Source organism: Cydia strobilella, chromosome 4 (assembly GCF_947568885.1).
Source record: "Cydia strobilella chromosome 4, ilCydStro3.1, whole genome shotgun sequence".
In the NCBI taxonomy this organism is placed as follows: domain Eukaryota; kingdom Metazoa; phylum Arthropoda; class Insecta; order Lepidoptera; family Tortricidae; genus Cydia; species Cydia strobilella.
In genome coordinates, this window is record NC_086044.1 from 3,589,827 (window position 1) to 3,606,064 (window position 16,238).

The 16,238-nt window shown below is 37.0% G+C and overlaps 2 protein-coding genes and 1 long non-coding RNA gene across 3 annotated transcripts in view; 2 read left to right on the forward strand and 1 right to left on the reverse strand.

Annotated features, from left to right (window-relative positions):
• Positions 1 to 16,238, forward strand: part of LOC134740516 (uncharacterized) — a 245,252-nt gene that overhangs the window by 143,771 nt on the left and 85,243 nt on the right. The gene's annotated exons all lie outside the window — the stretch shown is intronic.
• On the reverse strand, positions 2,059 to 6,850 carry LOC134741134 (procathepsin L-like). The gene is made up of 5 exons (XM_063673905.1): positions 6,367 to 6,850; positions 5,723 to 5,849; positions 4,998 to 5,179; positions 3,775 to 3,891; positions 2,059 to 3,168 (listed from the first exon to the last, which is right to left on the reverse strand). Exons 1-5 carry the CDS (start codon positions 6,809 to 6,811, stop codon positions 3,023 to 3,025), a joined length of 1,017 nt encoding a protein of 338 aa, XP_063529975.1. The 5' UTR covers positions 6,812 to 6,850; the 3' UTR covers positions 2,059 to 3,022.
• On the forward strand, positions 10,730 to 14,559 carry LOC134740466 (procathepsin L-like). The gene is made up of 5 exons (XM_063672911.1): positions 10,730 to 11,226; positions 12,082 to 12,208; positions 12,719 to 12,894; positions 13,153 to 13,257; positions 13,471 to 14,559. Exons 1-5 carry the CDS (start codon positions 10,782 to 10,784, stop codon positions 13,605 to 13,607), a joined length of 990 nt encoding a protein of 329 aa, XP_063528981.1. The 5' UTR covers positions 10,730 to 10,781; the 3' UTR covers positions 13,608 to 14,559.

Genomic DNA, 16,238 nt, shown 5'->3' on the forward strand with positions numbered 1-16,238 from the left:
ATGACGGTTGCGTTTTGATCGCTACGGAGCGTAAGCGATTGGCATGTTGGCTAAGCAGCCTGGTTGTAGTTAATTATTTACATACAGCAAACTATTCAGTTTGTACTTATTATTCTTATTAAGGAGGTTAATAGTTACTACCACTACTACTGCTCCGCTACGCAACGCTAGAACGTAAAATTTTGTGTAACTTTTGCTCTAATTTATGCCATTTGAATTCATTCGGCCTTCCGTGTACAAAGAGTAACTTGCCTAGCTGTTCATCGGTAGACAATAAGGTCCACCAATGGACAGTTAACAGTGTGGGCGATGGTAGCTTGAGGTATGTGTAATTCTCACTATAGCAAAAATCGAAAGCACTCGGTCAAACGTTGCTCTTACTTCATTTTAAATTTGCACGTCAGTCTTGTGCATATGCCTGTAGAAGTTTGACAAAGTTAGAGGCAGGTTACTTGCAACCTACTTCTCGGGCGTGTGTGTGAACTGTGAAGCGCTTCAGAACTTTTGAAGCCGCAAGACTTAGGTTTAATATATTCTAGTAAAATATTACAACTTATAGCTATGACTGTCCTCGAAGAGATTACTTATTCATCATCATCAGCCTACTCTCGGCCACTGCTGGACATAGGCCTCTCCTATTGCACGCCATTGAGCACGATTTGCGGCAACTCTGATCCAGCTCTTGCCAGCCGCCTTGCTAAGGTCATCGCTCCATATAGTTTGAGGGCGTCCTACTCTACGTTTGCCGATACGCGGTCTCCACTCGAGAACTCGTCTACCCCTACGGTTATCGGTTCTACGGCTAATATGACCGGCCCACTGCCACTTCAGCTTGCTAATCCGGTTGGCTATGTCGACGACTTTAGATCTTTGACGGATGACTTCATTACGAATACTTATTATGATATCATTGATATCTATATCACAAAGAATTTTATTATAGGATAAAAAATCCATACAATTTATTCAAATTTGTCTTAGCCCTGCCTGCGAGCGTGAGTGATTAACTGATTAAGTAACATACAAATCATACAATTGTATACTCCTGAACTATTCATGTTTGTGGATTCCAAATCAAACAGTACCGTAAATAATGTTTTGTTTTGATTTCATTACTCTAAGCTGCCGCATTAGGCGGGTCCGAGACATAAACTGGACTGGCGGGCTTCCGGGATTTCCCGCGGGACGGCGGGCTTCCGAAACATAATAAAACCGGGAACCGATGACATTGCTGGTTTATGCGATCATTGAAACGGCAGGGACAGCGGTGTTTGTGGCTTATGTCGGCTACGTTTGAAGTGTTTTTATACTGTAGGTAAACAATCTTTTGGGTTACAGTTAGGGAACAGATCAAACTATTTTATTCAATATTTTTTGAATTGTGTTTTTAAGTTTGTAGGTAGTCACTAACTAAGTCCGGTTTCCTCACGATGTTTTTCTTCACCGAAAAGCGACTGGTAAATATCAAATGATATTTCGTACATAAGTGTCGAAAAAGTCATTGGTACGAGCCGGCCGCACGCTCTTACCGCTAGGCCACCAGCGCTTTATTAGCGCTTGAGGGAGTACAGTACCTAAACCAGTAAAAAAACCGGCCAAGTGCGAGTCGAACTCGCGCACCGAGGGTTCCGTACTTTTTAGTATTTGTTGTTATAGCGGCAACAGAAATACATCATCTGTGAAAATTTCAACTGTCTAGCTATCACGGTTCATGAGATACAGCCTGGTGACAGACAGACGGACAGCGGAATCTTAGTAATAGGGTCCCGTTTTTACCCTTTGGGTACGGAACCCTTAAAAAAAGAGTATACTGGTTAGTTTATGTCACAACAGTATTGCAGCTGCATTTGCCATTAGCGCAGCGTTAAGGTGACGTTTGGATGGCAAATGCAGCTGCAATACTGTTGTGACATAAACTAACCAGTATACTCTTTTTTAAGGGTTCCGTACCCAAAGGGTAAAAAGCTGCAGTCAGCATCCAAATGTAAGCTTTAATGTATTCAGTAAAAAAAGTCACATTATTAATTAATCGATTTATTTTATTTATTCAGTGATACATTTTATATAGGCATTATGCAAAACAGGGCGGTAGAGTGGTACAAAGTACAATTTATATATTTACAAAAGTAAAGAAAAAAAAAAAACAAAATTAAGATCTGTTGTTATTAGATCAACCCAGAAGCCACGAAAAACGCTTCAATTTATAATTCGTGTAACGATTAGATATAATACGTTAATATGCACTGTATAGACGTATATTATAATTTGTGTGTTAAATGTGATATACAGATGTATTACCTATAATGATAAACTTGTTACGATTTTTATATAATTGTTAAGTAATATTACTGGACATTTAAGTTAATTGCTTGTTTGACATACACACTGATTGTAAATATTATATTTAGTGCATGGTGCATGCTTATTGCTGTTAGCAAACAAACTGAATTTCGTATGCCCTTGGGTACGACATAGTGGAACAATTTTTCTTTTTTACCATCATATGCAATGTCATGTTGTGTACACCTATGATCGACGAATATAGTTATTTGTGCAACAAGAGAGAAAAGTTGGTCTTTCTTGCAAGTGTTTATTGTGTGTGAGTTTATTGTGTGCTCAAGATTCTAAGTTAGTGAATATTTCGCTTTCTCGGGACTCAAAAACACGAGATGTAAAATAACTTTGCTCTCGTGTTACATACATCATTTTTCACCTCAGTAGTGAGAACATATTAAAGGTTAAAATGTATTTCGAATTACACAGAATAATACAAAAAAAAGTATGAAGTGGCAGTTCATGGCCTTCACTAAATTAAAAAGCTACTTTGTTTCACTCCCTGGAGTGAGGAAAGTCGCACTTAAAAAGTAGCAGGCTTGATGAGGTGAAAAATAATTTGTTTGTTTGTTTGTTGTTGTTGTCCGCCACGGCCATCGATGTACATATAATACCCGATGGCCACGACACGTGTCTGGCACGCTCAATGTAAAATCGATCCTTTATCCTGGCGTTTCAAGAGCCTCTTTTACGGGCGCATGACTTTAGCATTGACCGCTCCTTCTTTCAGTATGGAACAATGCCCTTTTCCCATCTCCAAGTGCAGGTAACCTTTGTGACCCCAATCTAGGCCATAGGAATTTTTGATGATCCAGTACGGAGTGCCACTCCGGTCTGGAAGAGTGATAAAATAATTAAGTTTATAACATACTGCATGGCCTTTATTAATAGTTTAATGTTTTTGTTGCCTCTTTAGTCGTAAGTACTTATACCATGGAAACAGTAGAGATGTAAATCTTTGTTTAATTTATTACGGGTCGTCGGTTGCACCAAACTGTTTGTCATCGTTAAATAATTCGCTAAATTTTATTGTATGGAAAGTTTCATAGTAAAACCGCCGCGGCGCGCCGGGTGACGTTGATCAGTCTATCAAGTGCGGATGGTTCAACCTGCACTAAATTAACTTATTCAGTGCGGTAAGTGTATTTGTATACTGCGTCGAATCGCTTTTTTCAAGCCATATGCGATCGATTGTTTTTTATATAATTCATAAATATCGAACATCTAGCCATTCTCCTAACGAATATAACATTCATTTGAACTAAGTCATTATTTGTGCCATTTTCAACCAAAAGGTACCACATTGTCGCTTGTCAATAAGGTTGATTTCAAATTGAAGCTATATGAAAATAGCGCCTTATTAACAACCGACAATAAGTACCCTTTTGATTGAAAATGGCACATTTGTATTACTTATACTTAACAATTCCTATATTTTACCTTTTGAATATCCCACTAGTAATACAACATGATTTGGATCTCTATTGTATGGACAATCTTTTAGTTTGAACACACCACCCCCACTGTAGTAATCCATCGACGGGGACATATATAAACCTGCAGTAACAGAAACAAACTCGGTTTACAAATAATATACAGTAGAATTTAAGAGGCCGGTGTCGATTTTAGTCGCAAAAATGTAAAATTGATAGATTTAGTCCGTGAAATTTTACACCTTTTGTTGCCTAATTGAAATAACAAGTACTGGTTTCTATTAGCACGTCTTCTTATCTTACCTTTTATCAGATCAATTTTTTGAAAACAAACTCACTAAATTAGTAATGTTTGCTTTTCTGATGGACGTTTAGGTAAACGCGCGTAAAGCACTGATTTTGTCGCTCTTATTTGTAAATTTCGTAAAGTTGGGACTGCTAAACATGGTAATTTTGTATTACACATATCCTGTACTTGACGTTTATTAGACTACATTTTTATTATTATGACTTTGAAGTAGTGTAAATGAAAGTTAGACGAAATCAATTTTCTTCTGAAATTACTTCAAAACAAGTGACAATTTCTCTAAAAATCGACTTAATTTCAACGTAATTTTGATACTAAAACAATCTACATTTGCTGAAACTATTCTTATACATCAATTTGTATAATTTACCACCATGATTTTTAGATGAATTTTTAAAAACTGCCCCTTCTCTTCATGCATTACCGGTGACGCACGCTCGCGACCTCATTATTAAAAAGCAAGATGAGAAGACGTGCTAATAGAAATCAATACTTTTTATTTAGATATTACGTAACAAAACGTGTATAATTTCAACGACTAAATCTATCAATTTTACATTTTTGCTCCAAAATCGACTACGGCCTCTTAAAACAATATCTGCGTCCAGCTGAGGGATGTGTGGGTAATGTTTTAATGTAATGTGATGTTAAGTATCTTAAGTACCTTTTTTAGGGTTCCGTACCCAAATGGTAAAAACGGGACCCTTATAATTTCGTCATCATGTCCGTCCGTATTCCGTATGTCACATCTATATAATATTACTGAAAATGTATAAGCTACGTTTTAATGGGAACATCCTTACTTAATTGTATTTTGTGAGCGAACATAAGTGTATGTTAAGAAACCAACACGTATTTCTTGATGATATTCTTTTCTTCTACATATTTAATAATGATAATGATTAGGTAAATTAAATACTTACTTATTGAAAGTGGTCCGTTTTTCAGTAGTGCTAATTTTAGATATTCCTCGTTCGGTGTATAAATAGAACAACCTGATGCCACTTTGACTTTCACTTGTTGCTTGTTAATACACTCTTTTTGTTGATAATCTAGGTAAGGGTAATCTGCGTCGCTCACCAAACCATGGCCCTTTGACAAAGTCCTGGAAACCAATCAATTTCTTCATCAAGCATCTCAATAATATCATAATGATTAACCCGATGAACAATCTCGCTCGTGTTACATTTAAAACAATACAGGGATGCATGTGTGTAGTTACAAATATCATTAAGAATTACAATTAGCGCTAATAATTGTTAGGAATAACTTGATAGAATCTTATAGAGTTAGACCAAGAAAAGTCTGCAACGATTTTGATAGCATTCGCAGTGCGTTATTTACACGTCATAATTTCCTAGAAGTATGACGTTTAAAATCCAGCTAGCTACCTACTTATGTACAGTCGCCATCAGATATATCGGAGCGGCCGAGGCGCTCACAATATCTGAACACGCCGCTATTGTCAGGGCTTTAGAGTGCGTGTTCAGATATTGTAAACACGTTGTCCGCTCAGATATATCTGATGGCGACTGTACACCCGGCTGTAAAAGTTCAATAGCCACTTTATGAATGGAATTTTTCATTTGCTGTACCTACAAGTGGGTTGGTGGCTTAATTCAATTAATTTACTTAAAATAAAAGATACCTTATAATATCTAAATCGTCGCCTCCGACGTCACATGCATTAAGAGTATCTTCACAATCCAAAACATGCTGTTCTGACAGGGAAATAAGTTCTCCGGTTAATTTTGCATACTGGCCTTCGATATTACCTGAAAAAAAAAAAAAAAAAAAAGTTTTTTCAATACTTTCAGCATACGGTATCCTATTTTTTGGTATTTGTTGGTATCCTATTTCTGGAGAAAATTGAATTCGTTTAACTTTCATTTCCTCGAACTCTAAGTCATATAACAAGAATGTAATCTGATAAACGTCAAGTACAGAATATGTGTAATGCAAATTTACCATTTTTAGTAGTCCAAACTTTACAAAATTTACAAATAAGAGCGACATAATCAGTGCTTTACGCGCGTTTACCTAAACGTCCATCAGAAAAAAACATTATTCATTAATGAGTCTGTTTTCAAAGAATTGGTCTGATAAAAGGTAAGATAAGAAGACGTGCTAATAGAAACAAGTACTTGTTATTTCAATTAGGTAACAAAAGGCATACAATTTCACGGATTAAATCTATCAATGTTACATTTTTGCGACTAAAATCGTGACCGGGCTCTTAATCTCGAGTAATTAGTTATCTTGAATTCCCTTCAAGCAAAAAAGCAACCTTACCCACAGCACCAAAAATGTAACAAGAACCGCAATCTATTTGGGCTTTTTTTATTTTCGTCACAAGTCCTAAAGTACGATAATCAAGAGTAGTTGGAGCATTTCGTAACAATTTATTGTTCAACTTTATTTTGAGTGATTTGCTCCTCAGTTTAGAAGGAACGAAACCAGTTCTATTTTGAGATGGCTCTTCATCGGTGAACTGGTTAACATCAAACGATGCTTCGTGAATTTCGTTCCAATGGTTGATCAAAGACAATTTCTTCTTAAATGTTTCAAACCGCCTATTGTATTCTTCGGCACTTTCGTAGTGTTTTTCGTATTTGTCGATGAATGCTGTAAAATGTTGCTCGGCATGGGCTAGGTTGTAATACGGTTTGGTCGAGTCCTGTACGGCTCTGACCATCACGAGCGAGAAAGCAAAGATAAAATATTGATAACACAACATGGCTGATGCTTACTAAGCTGTGCTCTGATGCTTACTAAGCTGTGCTGACGAATGGATTACCTTAACTTTTCTATTGTATATATATACAAACTTAGAGCGTTTTCACATTGTTCGATCCGATATAGGATTCCTACATCCGCGTAGTCAGGCCTCGGGGGTGCGATGTCGGAAGGCGCCCATGACAAAAACAGCTGCAGGAGAGTGCCATTGGCATTAAGTCCGCCTTTTTTGCGTTATTTATCCTTTTTTAGTAATAATGATTTATTAAATGCAAAAATAAATTTAAATTATTACATTTTACAACCTTCTAACATCCGATATCGGATCGGACAATGTGAAGACGCTCTTATAGCTAATTAATGACGTAAAACAAAAAAACCCACGTGTAGTTTTATAGATTTGATGGTATTTATTAGCCGAATACCAATTTTAATTGTATTTCGTATCTATTGTGTTTTTGTTAAGGTAATTTGGTGTAAAGCTCGGTGACATTTTGCTTCTAATATTTTAAATGTGTAATAACACTTTAAGACAAAAAAATAATCTTTGGAATGATTTTCTTCGATGTAAATCTTCGATAAATAAATATAATCGGTTCAATCCATATCCATCCATACTTCCATACTAATATTATAAATGCGAAAGTCTGTCTGTCTGTCTGTCTGTCTGTGTGTTCCCTCTTCACGCTTAAACCGCTGAACCGATTTAGATGAAATTTGGCATAGAGATAGGTTGAGTCCCTGAGAAGGACATAGGATAGTTATTATCCCGAAAATCATCCCTTAAGAAAGTAAAAAGCGGGGTGGAATTGAGATAATTAACGAAGTGCCTGCTAATTTGTGTGCATAATATGCTCAAACTTAGATTGCTATGAGATTTTCTCCAGGCGCTATGCTTACTCTAGCTGCGGTTACTAAGTCCACGCAGACGAAGTCGCGGGCAAAAGCTCGAATAAATAAATCGACCTATTCCCACAATAAGCTCAATAATGCTTGTGATGCGCCCTTCCACCGAGGCAGAAATGAGAGGAGACTCGCGGGAATCCACCAGTAGCGTTGGTTGTATTCCGCATCTTTTCTCCGCTCATTCTCGCACGTCTCCTCTCACCTCTGCTCATCTCCGCCTGAGTGGAAAGGCAGCCTTAGGGCATTCAGTGTTGTAGAGAGGGCTACTACATACATATGTCTAAAAACTAAAAAGACAAGTGTGAATACATGCTTAGCTTGACAGTTTTATCTGAAGTATACCTATGTCTATGAGGTAGATTTTCTTTTTTAAATTTTATTTTGATTAGGAAATCTAAGAAGTAATTTAGCTTAAACTATGTATTGGAATGACACGTGGATTTTAATTATTATATCTGTAACAGCTTGTGTATCGAAGTATTTTAATGATATGTACTTTTCTTAGGTGTTTTTTTTTGCAAATTTATGTCTAGATAGCCTAAATCCAACATTTATAGCATTCAATTCAAAATATTAATTTCAACTTGGAAAAAAAGAAAACCGATAACTAATACGAATTTTGAAGAAACAAAATTTATACAAAGGGCAGGGAACTGAAAAGAATAGCATTAATATAGGTTTACTGGTTGACTATTTTCCTATCTATGAAAAGTTGGAAGAAGGATTGTTTGTAGTTACTTAATTTGCTTCAGTAATTAATTTTCAAAAACCGGCCAAGTGCGAGTCGGTCTCGCGCACGAAGGGTTCCGTACTATTACGCAAAAAACGGCAAAAAATCACGTTTTTTGTATGGGAGCCCCCCTTAAATATTCATTTTATTCTGCTTTTAGTATTTGTTGTTATAGCGGCAACAGACATACACCATCTGTGAAAATTTCAACTGTCTAGCTATCACGGTTCATGAGATACAGTCTGGTGACAGACGGACAGACGGCCAGACAGACGGACAGACGGACAGCGGAGTCTTAGTAATAGGGTCCCGTTTTTACCCTTTGGGTACGGAACCCTAAAAAGCAAAAACATTACAATGAAACAAATCACTCCAAGCGTTTCCGGTAAAAAAGTTCTTTTCTTGCGCTAGCATTGATCGTTCCTAGCCGTACTTAATATTTTAAACCCAAATATTATTTTAAAATCCCGCGCACTATTATACCAACAGCTTACTTAAACCACGCTCGGTTTGCGCTCAATCCTAATACTCAGTAAGGTGTTGTTAAAACTGGCGACGTATGAATAAATCTCCCGGCGAAATGCACAATTTCCGACCATCCTGTGCCGCGGGATTGAAGAGTGGATGTAAATTTTACAGCGAAAATGGTTTCCATTGTCACACGTGATAGATATATCATTTATAACAGCTAGCTCAACGGGTTGAGATGACACGAAACTTGAGAAAACAAACTGAGATTGAGCGAAACCGAAGGTCTCCGTTTCAGTTAGGGCAAGAATTCTTTCGTACGTCCGAATGTTATTGTGTACAGTCGCCATCAGATGTATCGGAGAGGTCAAGGTGCTCACAAATATCTAAACACGCCTCTATTGTCAAGGCGTTATAGTGCGTGTTCAGATATTGTGAACTCCTCGGCCGCTCCGATATATCTAATGGCGACTGTACAGTACAGCGGTGTCAGTATGGTTGCATTTTTATCACCTGTCACTATACCTGTTACTTTCGCACTTGCATACTTGTTATAACGTGACAGGCATGGTGACAGGCGATAAAAATGCTACCGCAGGTCGCATTTTCAATCACTTCTCGTGAAATGGTGAGCAGATTCGATAATTACCTACATATTTTTTGTCGGTTTTGTTTTAGGAAATATTTCAAAATTGTGGAGCCCTGGGGGGTTCGCGAGTTCTATAGTTCACAGAGTCACTAATTTGTAGGTTTAACTATTATAGTTTTGTTATAATGCTGATAATATGTATATTTTTATGAGAATACAACTTAAATCATTAGGACACAAAAGTCTAAATTCAGTGGTGTAAATCTACTAGTTATAAGAATTCTGGTAGAGCAATACGAGTAAGAACAACTCTTACCTCATCTGATCCTTTCGGGCATTTTCGGCTACGTTCGACTCAGCATTAATCCGATTCCGAGCCATTACTAGGGTTGGCACAACTTGACGTTCCTTTGCGTGTACGACCACAGATAAGATAATGACTTGAATTTTGAAAACCCTAAATAGCCGAAAGGGTTAGTACAGTAAGGGGTAGTATAAGAAAGGGACAGCATGATTCGCCCCTGAATCGCTGTCGAACTTCGATTTTGTAGGAAGTTTCTTTTCTGTACGGTAGAATTATTACTTATTCTGTGACCTAATATGTATATTTAAGTTCGAATCGGGCCGTTAGCCAGTGTTCTTCGTGCGGTTGTGGAAACAGTTCCTTCAGATGACAAAGCCGGATGTGAGCGCCGCCGATTTGTCAGTTGACGAGACATATCCCAAACTGAAATGACGTATGCACGCACGTAAGTAAATGAGCTTACTGTTCTATGACTTCCAAAGACTATTTAGATTAAATTTAAGGAAAATAATGTACTTAATAAACTTAAAAACAATTTATTTTCAAGAAGTGTTATGATTTGTAGAATAGGTATTTTATATTGGGTGTATGTATAAATAATCTAAAACATAGACATCACATGACATAATCAGTAGCCCAGTTTGAAGTTAAATATCGCTGAAAAATCCTTAAAATCCTTCAAAAAAGAAACAGTACATAGGTACAGTATAGTGGATGAAATTATGACGTTATTCTTTGCCGCAATTAAATAGGAATTTCAAGCATTGCACGTGTTGGCGCCAGTTAATGCGTAGTTTTAACTTTTAATAGGTACATGCGTATAAGTTTTGTGTTCTTTGTAGTAAAATTAATAATTAATGAGCGATAAAATATTTACTTAAATGCGTACATGCCTTAAAGTGTATAAAAAGAAAGACTTTAACTACACTCCCCTTCAATGAGTATAGCATATTGGATTCCCTGCTAAAAATAAAATGTCCCCGTTATTTCTCTTGCTAGAGTTGCTAGTGGTTGGCATTTGTACTGAGCAACTCTTCGAAAAACCATACTACGACTTGAGTGATGCCCACAGCCTTTTCAAAAACTTCGTTCAGAAACATGGTAAAACATATGATCCCGAAGAATACTTGAAAAGACTCGCGATTTTCACTGAAAATTTAGCAGATATCAATGAACGCAATGCCATCTTTCCGCAAATTTTTGACGTAACTCGGTTTGCTGATTTGACACCCGAAGAAATAAAAGCTGGTTATGGTATGAAAATGCTTGATGAAGATATGGATAAGAAAGCGATTGAGCTGCATCTTCGTCCCGAGGAGATCACAGCCCCCGAGCAGTGGGACTGGAGGGATCATGGAGCGGTCACTCACGTAAAAAATCAAGGCAATTGCGGTAGTTGCTGGATCTTCAGCGCTACTGGTGAGTTACTTTTACTTACTTAGGTACTTACCTCCTCAAATATTCAAAGAATTTATTTACACATAATAGAATAGAATTCATTTATTCATGGTAAACTACATTTCATACAAACGTTACAAAGAAAAAGTATATTAAAAACAAAAAAGTATACACCTAGTTTATCACGAAATGGTCCCGCCTCAGCATAATGCTAACCTTAAAGTCAGCGCTGGTCTTCCGGATCGGCGGAGAATACACGTACATACATGCAGATCATATACAAAAAAACAAAAGTCCAGTGTATTCAGTCTGCATGCAGATGCAAATATCCACTATCTTCATCCAGTTGTCGCGATCCTTGGCAACCTTTCTTCAGCTTGATTTATATATTTCCTCATCCTCCTAAGATCTTTTTCCACGCAGTCCAGCCATCTTTTCTTAGGCTTACCACTAGGCCTTTTCTGTTTTGGCGTCCACCTTGTCATAATTTAGTGTTACTTTTATTCCCGCTTATTTCCGAATAATTTTATATTCGGATGGTCACGTTTTTTGTATTTTTTTTTATTGGTATATTGACATACTAGATACTTAGTAGGTACCTATATTTTGTACGCACTGGTGCCATTTAAATTAATCAATGTTTATAACGGGGATTGTACAGGTAACTATTTTTTTAATGAGGGACTTCAAACTTCGTAGAAATAAACAATATTCAAAATCAGGAATATTAGCGTTTTTGAAAATTCATTCTTATGAGTTAATGCAGCTGAATGGTGCTTCAAAAAATCCACTCAACTGAAGTCTTGTTTATCATTTTATCAATCACTTTTACTGTACTGTACTGTATTAACTGATCGCTCGATAAAATATTCACAGGGGCTATTGAAGGCCAATATGCCATTAGGCACAACCAGAATCTCGCCTTCTCTGAACAGCAGGGCTTGGACTGTGTAAAATATAAAGGGAATAATTGTGCTGGAGGACAACCAGACGTAGTAGCGGCGTAAGTATGAAATAAATTATGCCGACGCCGTACAACTCATCAAAACGGGGATCTGGCAGACCACGTAGGCGATGGCGCGATTAGACTCCTTTTTAAAGGAATGTCCAGAGAGGCTGCACAGGATCGCGAGGGGTGGAGAAATGAGGGTGACCCAGCAGTGGGACACCATAGGCTTTTGATAATTAAATTGTAATTACATTTCAGGTATATCGTTTAGTATTTTGAAATGTTGATTGATATGTCTCATGATTTCAACTGTTATTTTTTTCTTTGAACAGATTAACACTGTTTTAAGTGTTAATGTAAGAATGTCTGCTTTATCTTTAGTTCAACAAGATCTTCTGTGGTAGATCCTCAATCCGCATTAACAAAATGATAACAATAGTCCTTTTCTTAAAATCATTGCTTTTATTTGAAGTTTTTCAACACCCATTTTTCGGGTTATTTAACGCATTAAGTTATGTCATAGTATCTTAATTAAAATATTTAAAAGACTTGGCTTTTTCGCAGTTACCACGAAAAATTTGGCGTTGTCCCAGAGAAAGATTACCCGTACACAGGAACGCCATCAACATGTACTGAAGATGCAAAAAGGGTCGTAACCAGAGTCAAGGATTACAAAGTGTACAAGCCGGATGAAGAAACATTAAAACAGCTTGTATATGAAAAGGGGCCCTTGTCAGTATGTAAGTAGAAGCAAAGACAACGGTCGTATTCGTGTCATATGAAAACCTTAACTAATTACAAAATCAGAAGGATTATTTTGTTCGTAATTATGAATTTGGTTATGTATATCAAATTCATAACCTGGCGGTCTAGCACGAGTTGCGTTCTCGCGCGCGAGTCCATACTTGAAGTCGCGCGCGAGAACGCAACTCATGCTAGCAGGTCTGATCTATATTGTTTATACTGTAAAATTATATAAAATTGTACTCTTGTTTCAGCTATTGATCCCTCAGACTTCTCCCACTATCGCTCGGGGATATTACACCCCAAAGATTGCACAGACCTAATTTGTCATGCCGTGTTGTTAGTCGGTTATGGTATAGGTGTGTATAAATAATTTGTTTTGGGTAAATGTAGGTTCCACAAAATCTGCACTTTTCAGTTTTTTTCCAACTAGCTAATATAAAAAAAAATAAAGAATGGAATTTTCTTATCTAAGTATATATTTTCGTTGTAGAATTTTTATAACTTTTTTGTGATTTTCTAAAATGGATTAAATAAACCCTATAACTTCATGAAAATGCAATTTATTACAGAAAACGGCACCAAGTATTGGATTCTCAAAGATTCTTATGGTCCTGAAGTCAGAGACCAGGGTTACGTCAAGCTGGTCCGAGGAGTCAACGCGTGTTCCATGGGGATCGATTATACTATGTCCTGTACTGTTGAATGATATTGTATTTCATGGTTGGAGGGATGCCACACACACAATAGTCGTGTATAGACATCAAACTGTCAGTCATTTATTTTTAAACCGATTTACTTATATCGCGTAATCCAACTTCGAACAAAATAAAAACTTCGAATAAAAACAAGTGACGACGTACGCGGCAGATTTAAGCAGGTAAGTAGGTTTTCTAAGGCGCCCCGCAGGCAGGCATTTGTGTTCGAGATTTTGAATTTCGAACGAGAATTATAAATTTAGAATTTGGACTACTGAGACTTAAAGACACCTTCCTTATACTGTGTCCGTATGTAATTTTTACATGTGAGTGCACGTGTAATTTCATTATTTATTTTATTGCTTCTTTTTAAATTTCGAAATCTATATTTCAGTTCACGACTGTCTTTGCCGTATTAGCATGTACTGTTGTACCTATACTGAAACTCACAATTATATATATTCGAATTTAAATTTAATTTAAACATTAAATAATTTCACGGTTTAGACACTTTAGACTCACTTGTTTTAGTCACTCGCGCGACATGTGTGTCGCTACAAGTATTAGGTGACCCAAACCCAAACACACCACTATGCCCGCCTACAACGATGGCGCAAAACCTCCCCCAACCGGCTTTCTCGGCGCGCGGCAGTACGCAATACACGGTCGTCGTGAACGCTGCTCGCACTATTAGTGCTTGAGAAAGGAGACCTAGGCTTTCCGAAACATGTCGCGCGAGTGACTAAAACAAGTGAGTCTAAACCGTGAAATTATTAAATTTTTCATATTAATTGTAACTAGTATGTTGTTATATATTATAATTTGCAATGTTCAGAGTATGTATTTATCTCTTTAGGTATGTACATAAATATATGTATAATTTTATATTGTCGCTTAGTACTTATACATATTATAATCGTACTACAAGTTTTTTGTCTGAATAAACTACTTAGAATGTTCAAATCTCTTTTATTTGTAACCCCCTTTATGAACGAATTATGCTACTAGTCGGCAGTTGGTGGTATTACGCCTCCACCGTAAAAAACTGCCATGTAATTTCACGTTCTAAAAAATCTTGTATGTATGAAATAAAACTATGAAAACGGATTATATCGCGTATATTGAATTTATAATACATCCCGACGTTTCGAACCCTTTACAGCGTTCGTGGTCAACGGGTGACTGAGGAAAAATTACAAAGTGCAAAAATACCCACATACTAAAATAATGAACAATCATAGACTACAAACTTTAAGGCTGGTTGTACATGCAAAATCGGTTCATAAGGCTAGTTATACACTACAATTATTTTCAAGTAAAGATATATATATACGCGATAAAAACTACGCCGGCTCCAACCCTACACCACGGACCCGAGAAGATTTAATTCCCTCCTAAATTGTTGGAGTTGTTTCATATGGATTTATGTGGTCATATTGAGAAGCAATTTTCTTATTTTTAGCTTTAGTGTAAAAATTCTAACAAATTTAAGGCGATTTGGAGCTATTTATACAGTATGTCTCTGATCGTGGGGCTTTAAATTCAGGGCTCGATTCTACTCGCTAAACTGAGCTACTTTTATTATGGGACCAACCCCGAAATCGCAAAAAAAAACTTGGCTTTTTTATACATTTTGGCTGATCAGATGTCGACGTTTTCTATGGAAAAGCCGAAATTTTTTTTCGCGATTTTAGGGTTGGTCTCACAATAACAGTAGCTCAGTTTAGCGAGTAGAACCGAGCCCTGAATTTAAAGCCCCATGATCAGACATACTGTATATTCGTGATTTATTTCTGTCGAGCCTACGCTACGTAAGTCACGAAATCTGGTTTTAAATCGATGAAACTACATAGAGGCCTGAAGATTGCTATTCATATTTTTTAGCAATCGTATTATGACCTAAAAAAGTGTAATGTGGCAAATGTCCACTTTCCGTGTTTAGCAGTAACGATTTGGTTTACTGCGACATAAACGCATATTGCTTGTGTCAGCGCAACCTAACATGTATATATAGGCAGGCATTTAGGGAATATACGTTATACTATCACAATTAAGGTGTTTTACTACCTACTCCCATCACCTGCTCGAAACAAAATAACAAAAAAAAAAAAATTATCTTTATTCAGTATTATAAAAGACAGATATATGCTTACATTTTTATACAACTACACAGTGTAGTGACCATAAGGTCACTAGGCGCAGCACAGTTAAGTGACCAACCGACGTCCCTAAGTCGTTAGAATAAGGTCTACAATTGGTCAGTCAACTGCACTGTCCAGTAAAGATAACAACAAAATAATATAGGTACTTTAACATTTTATGAATAAATCAATCAATGAACAAGATCAATCTTGTTATTTGAAAGCGTTAGGTACGATTATTCAAAAAACTGCTAGCTGAACCTACTATGCCTTAAAGGATGACTCACGTCAGACCGGGCCGGAGCTTCCGGCGCTTACTTTTTTATGACAGATGACTGGTGATCACGTGATGCTTACCATAGATATCGTAGCGCCGGAAGCTCCGGCTTGGACCCAGCCCGGTCTAACGTGAGTCATCCTTAACCCCTCGAACGCCCGTGTCAAAAATTTGCTGTCGAATTAACAACCTTGAAATTGTAAATTAAAGTTCAAATTGTCTGT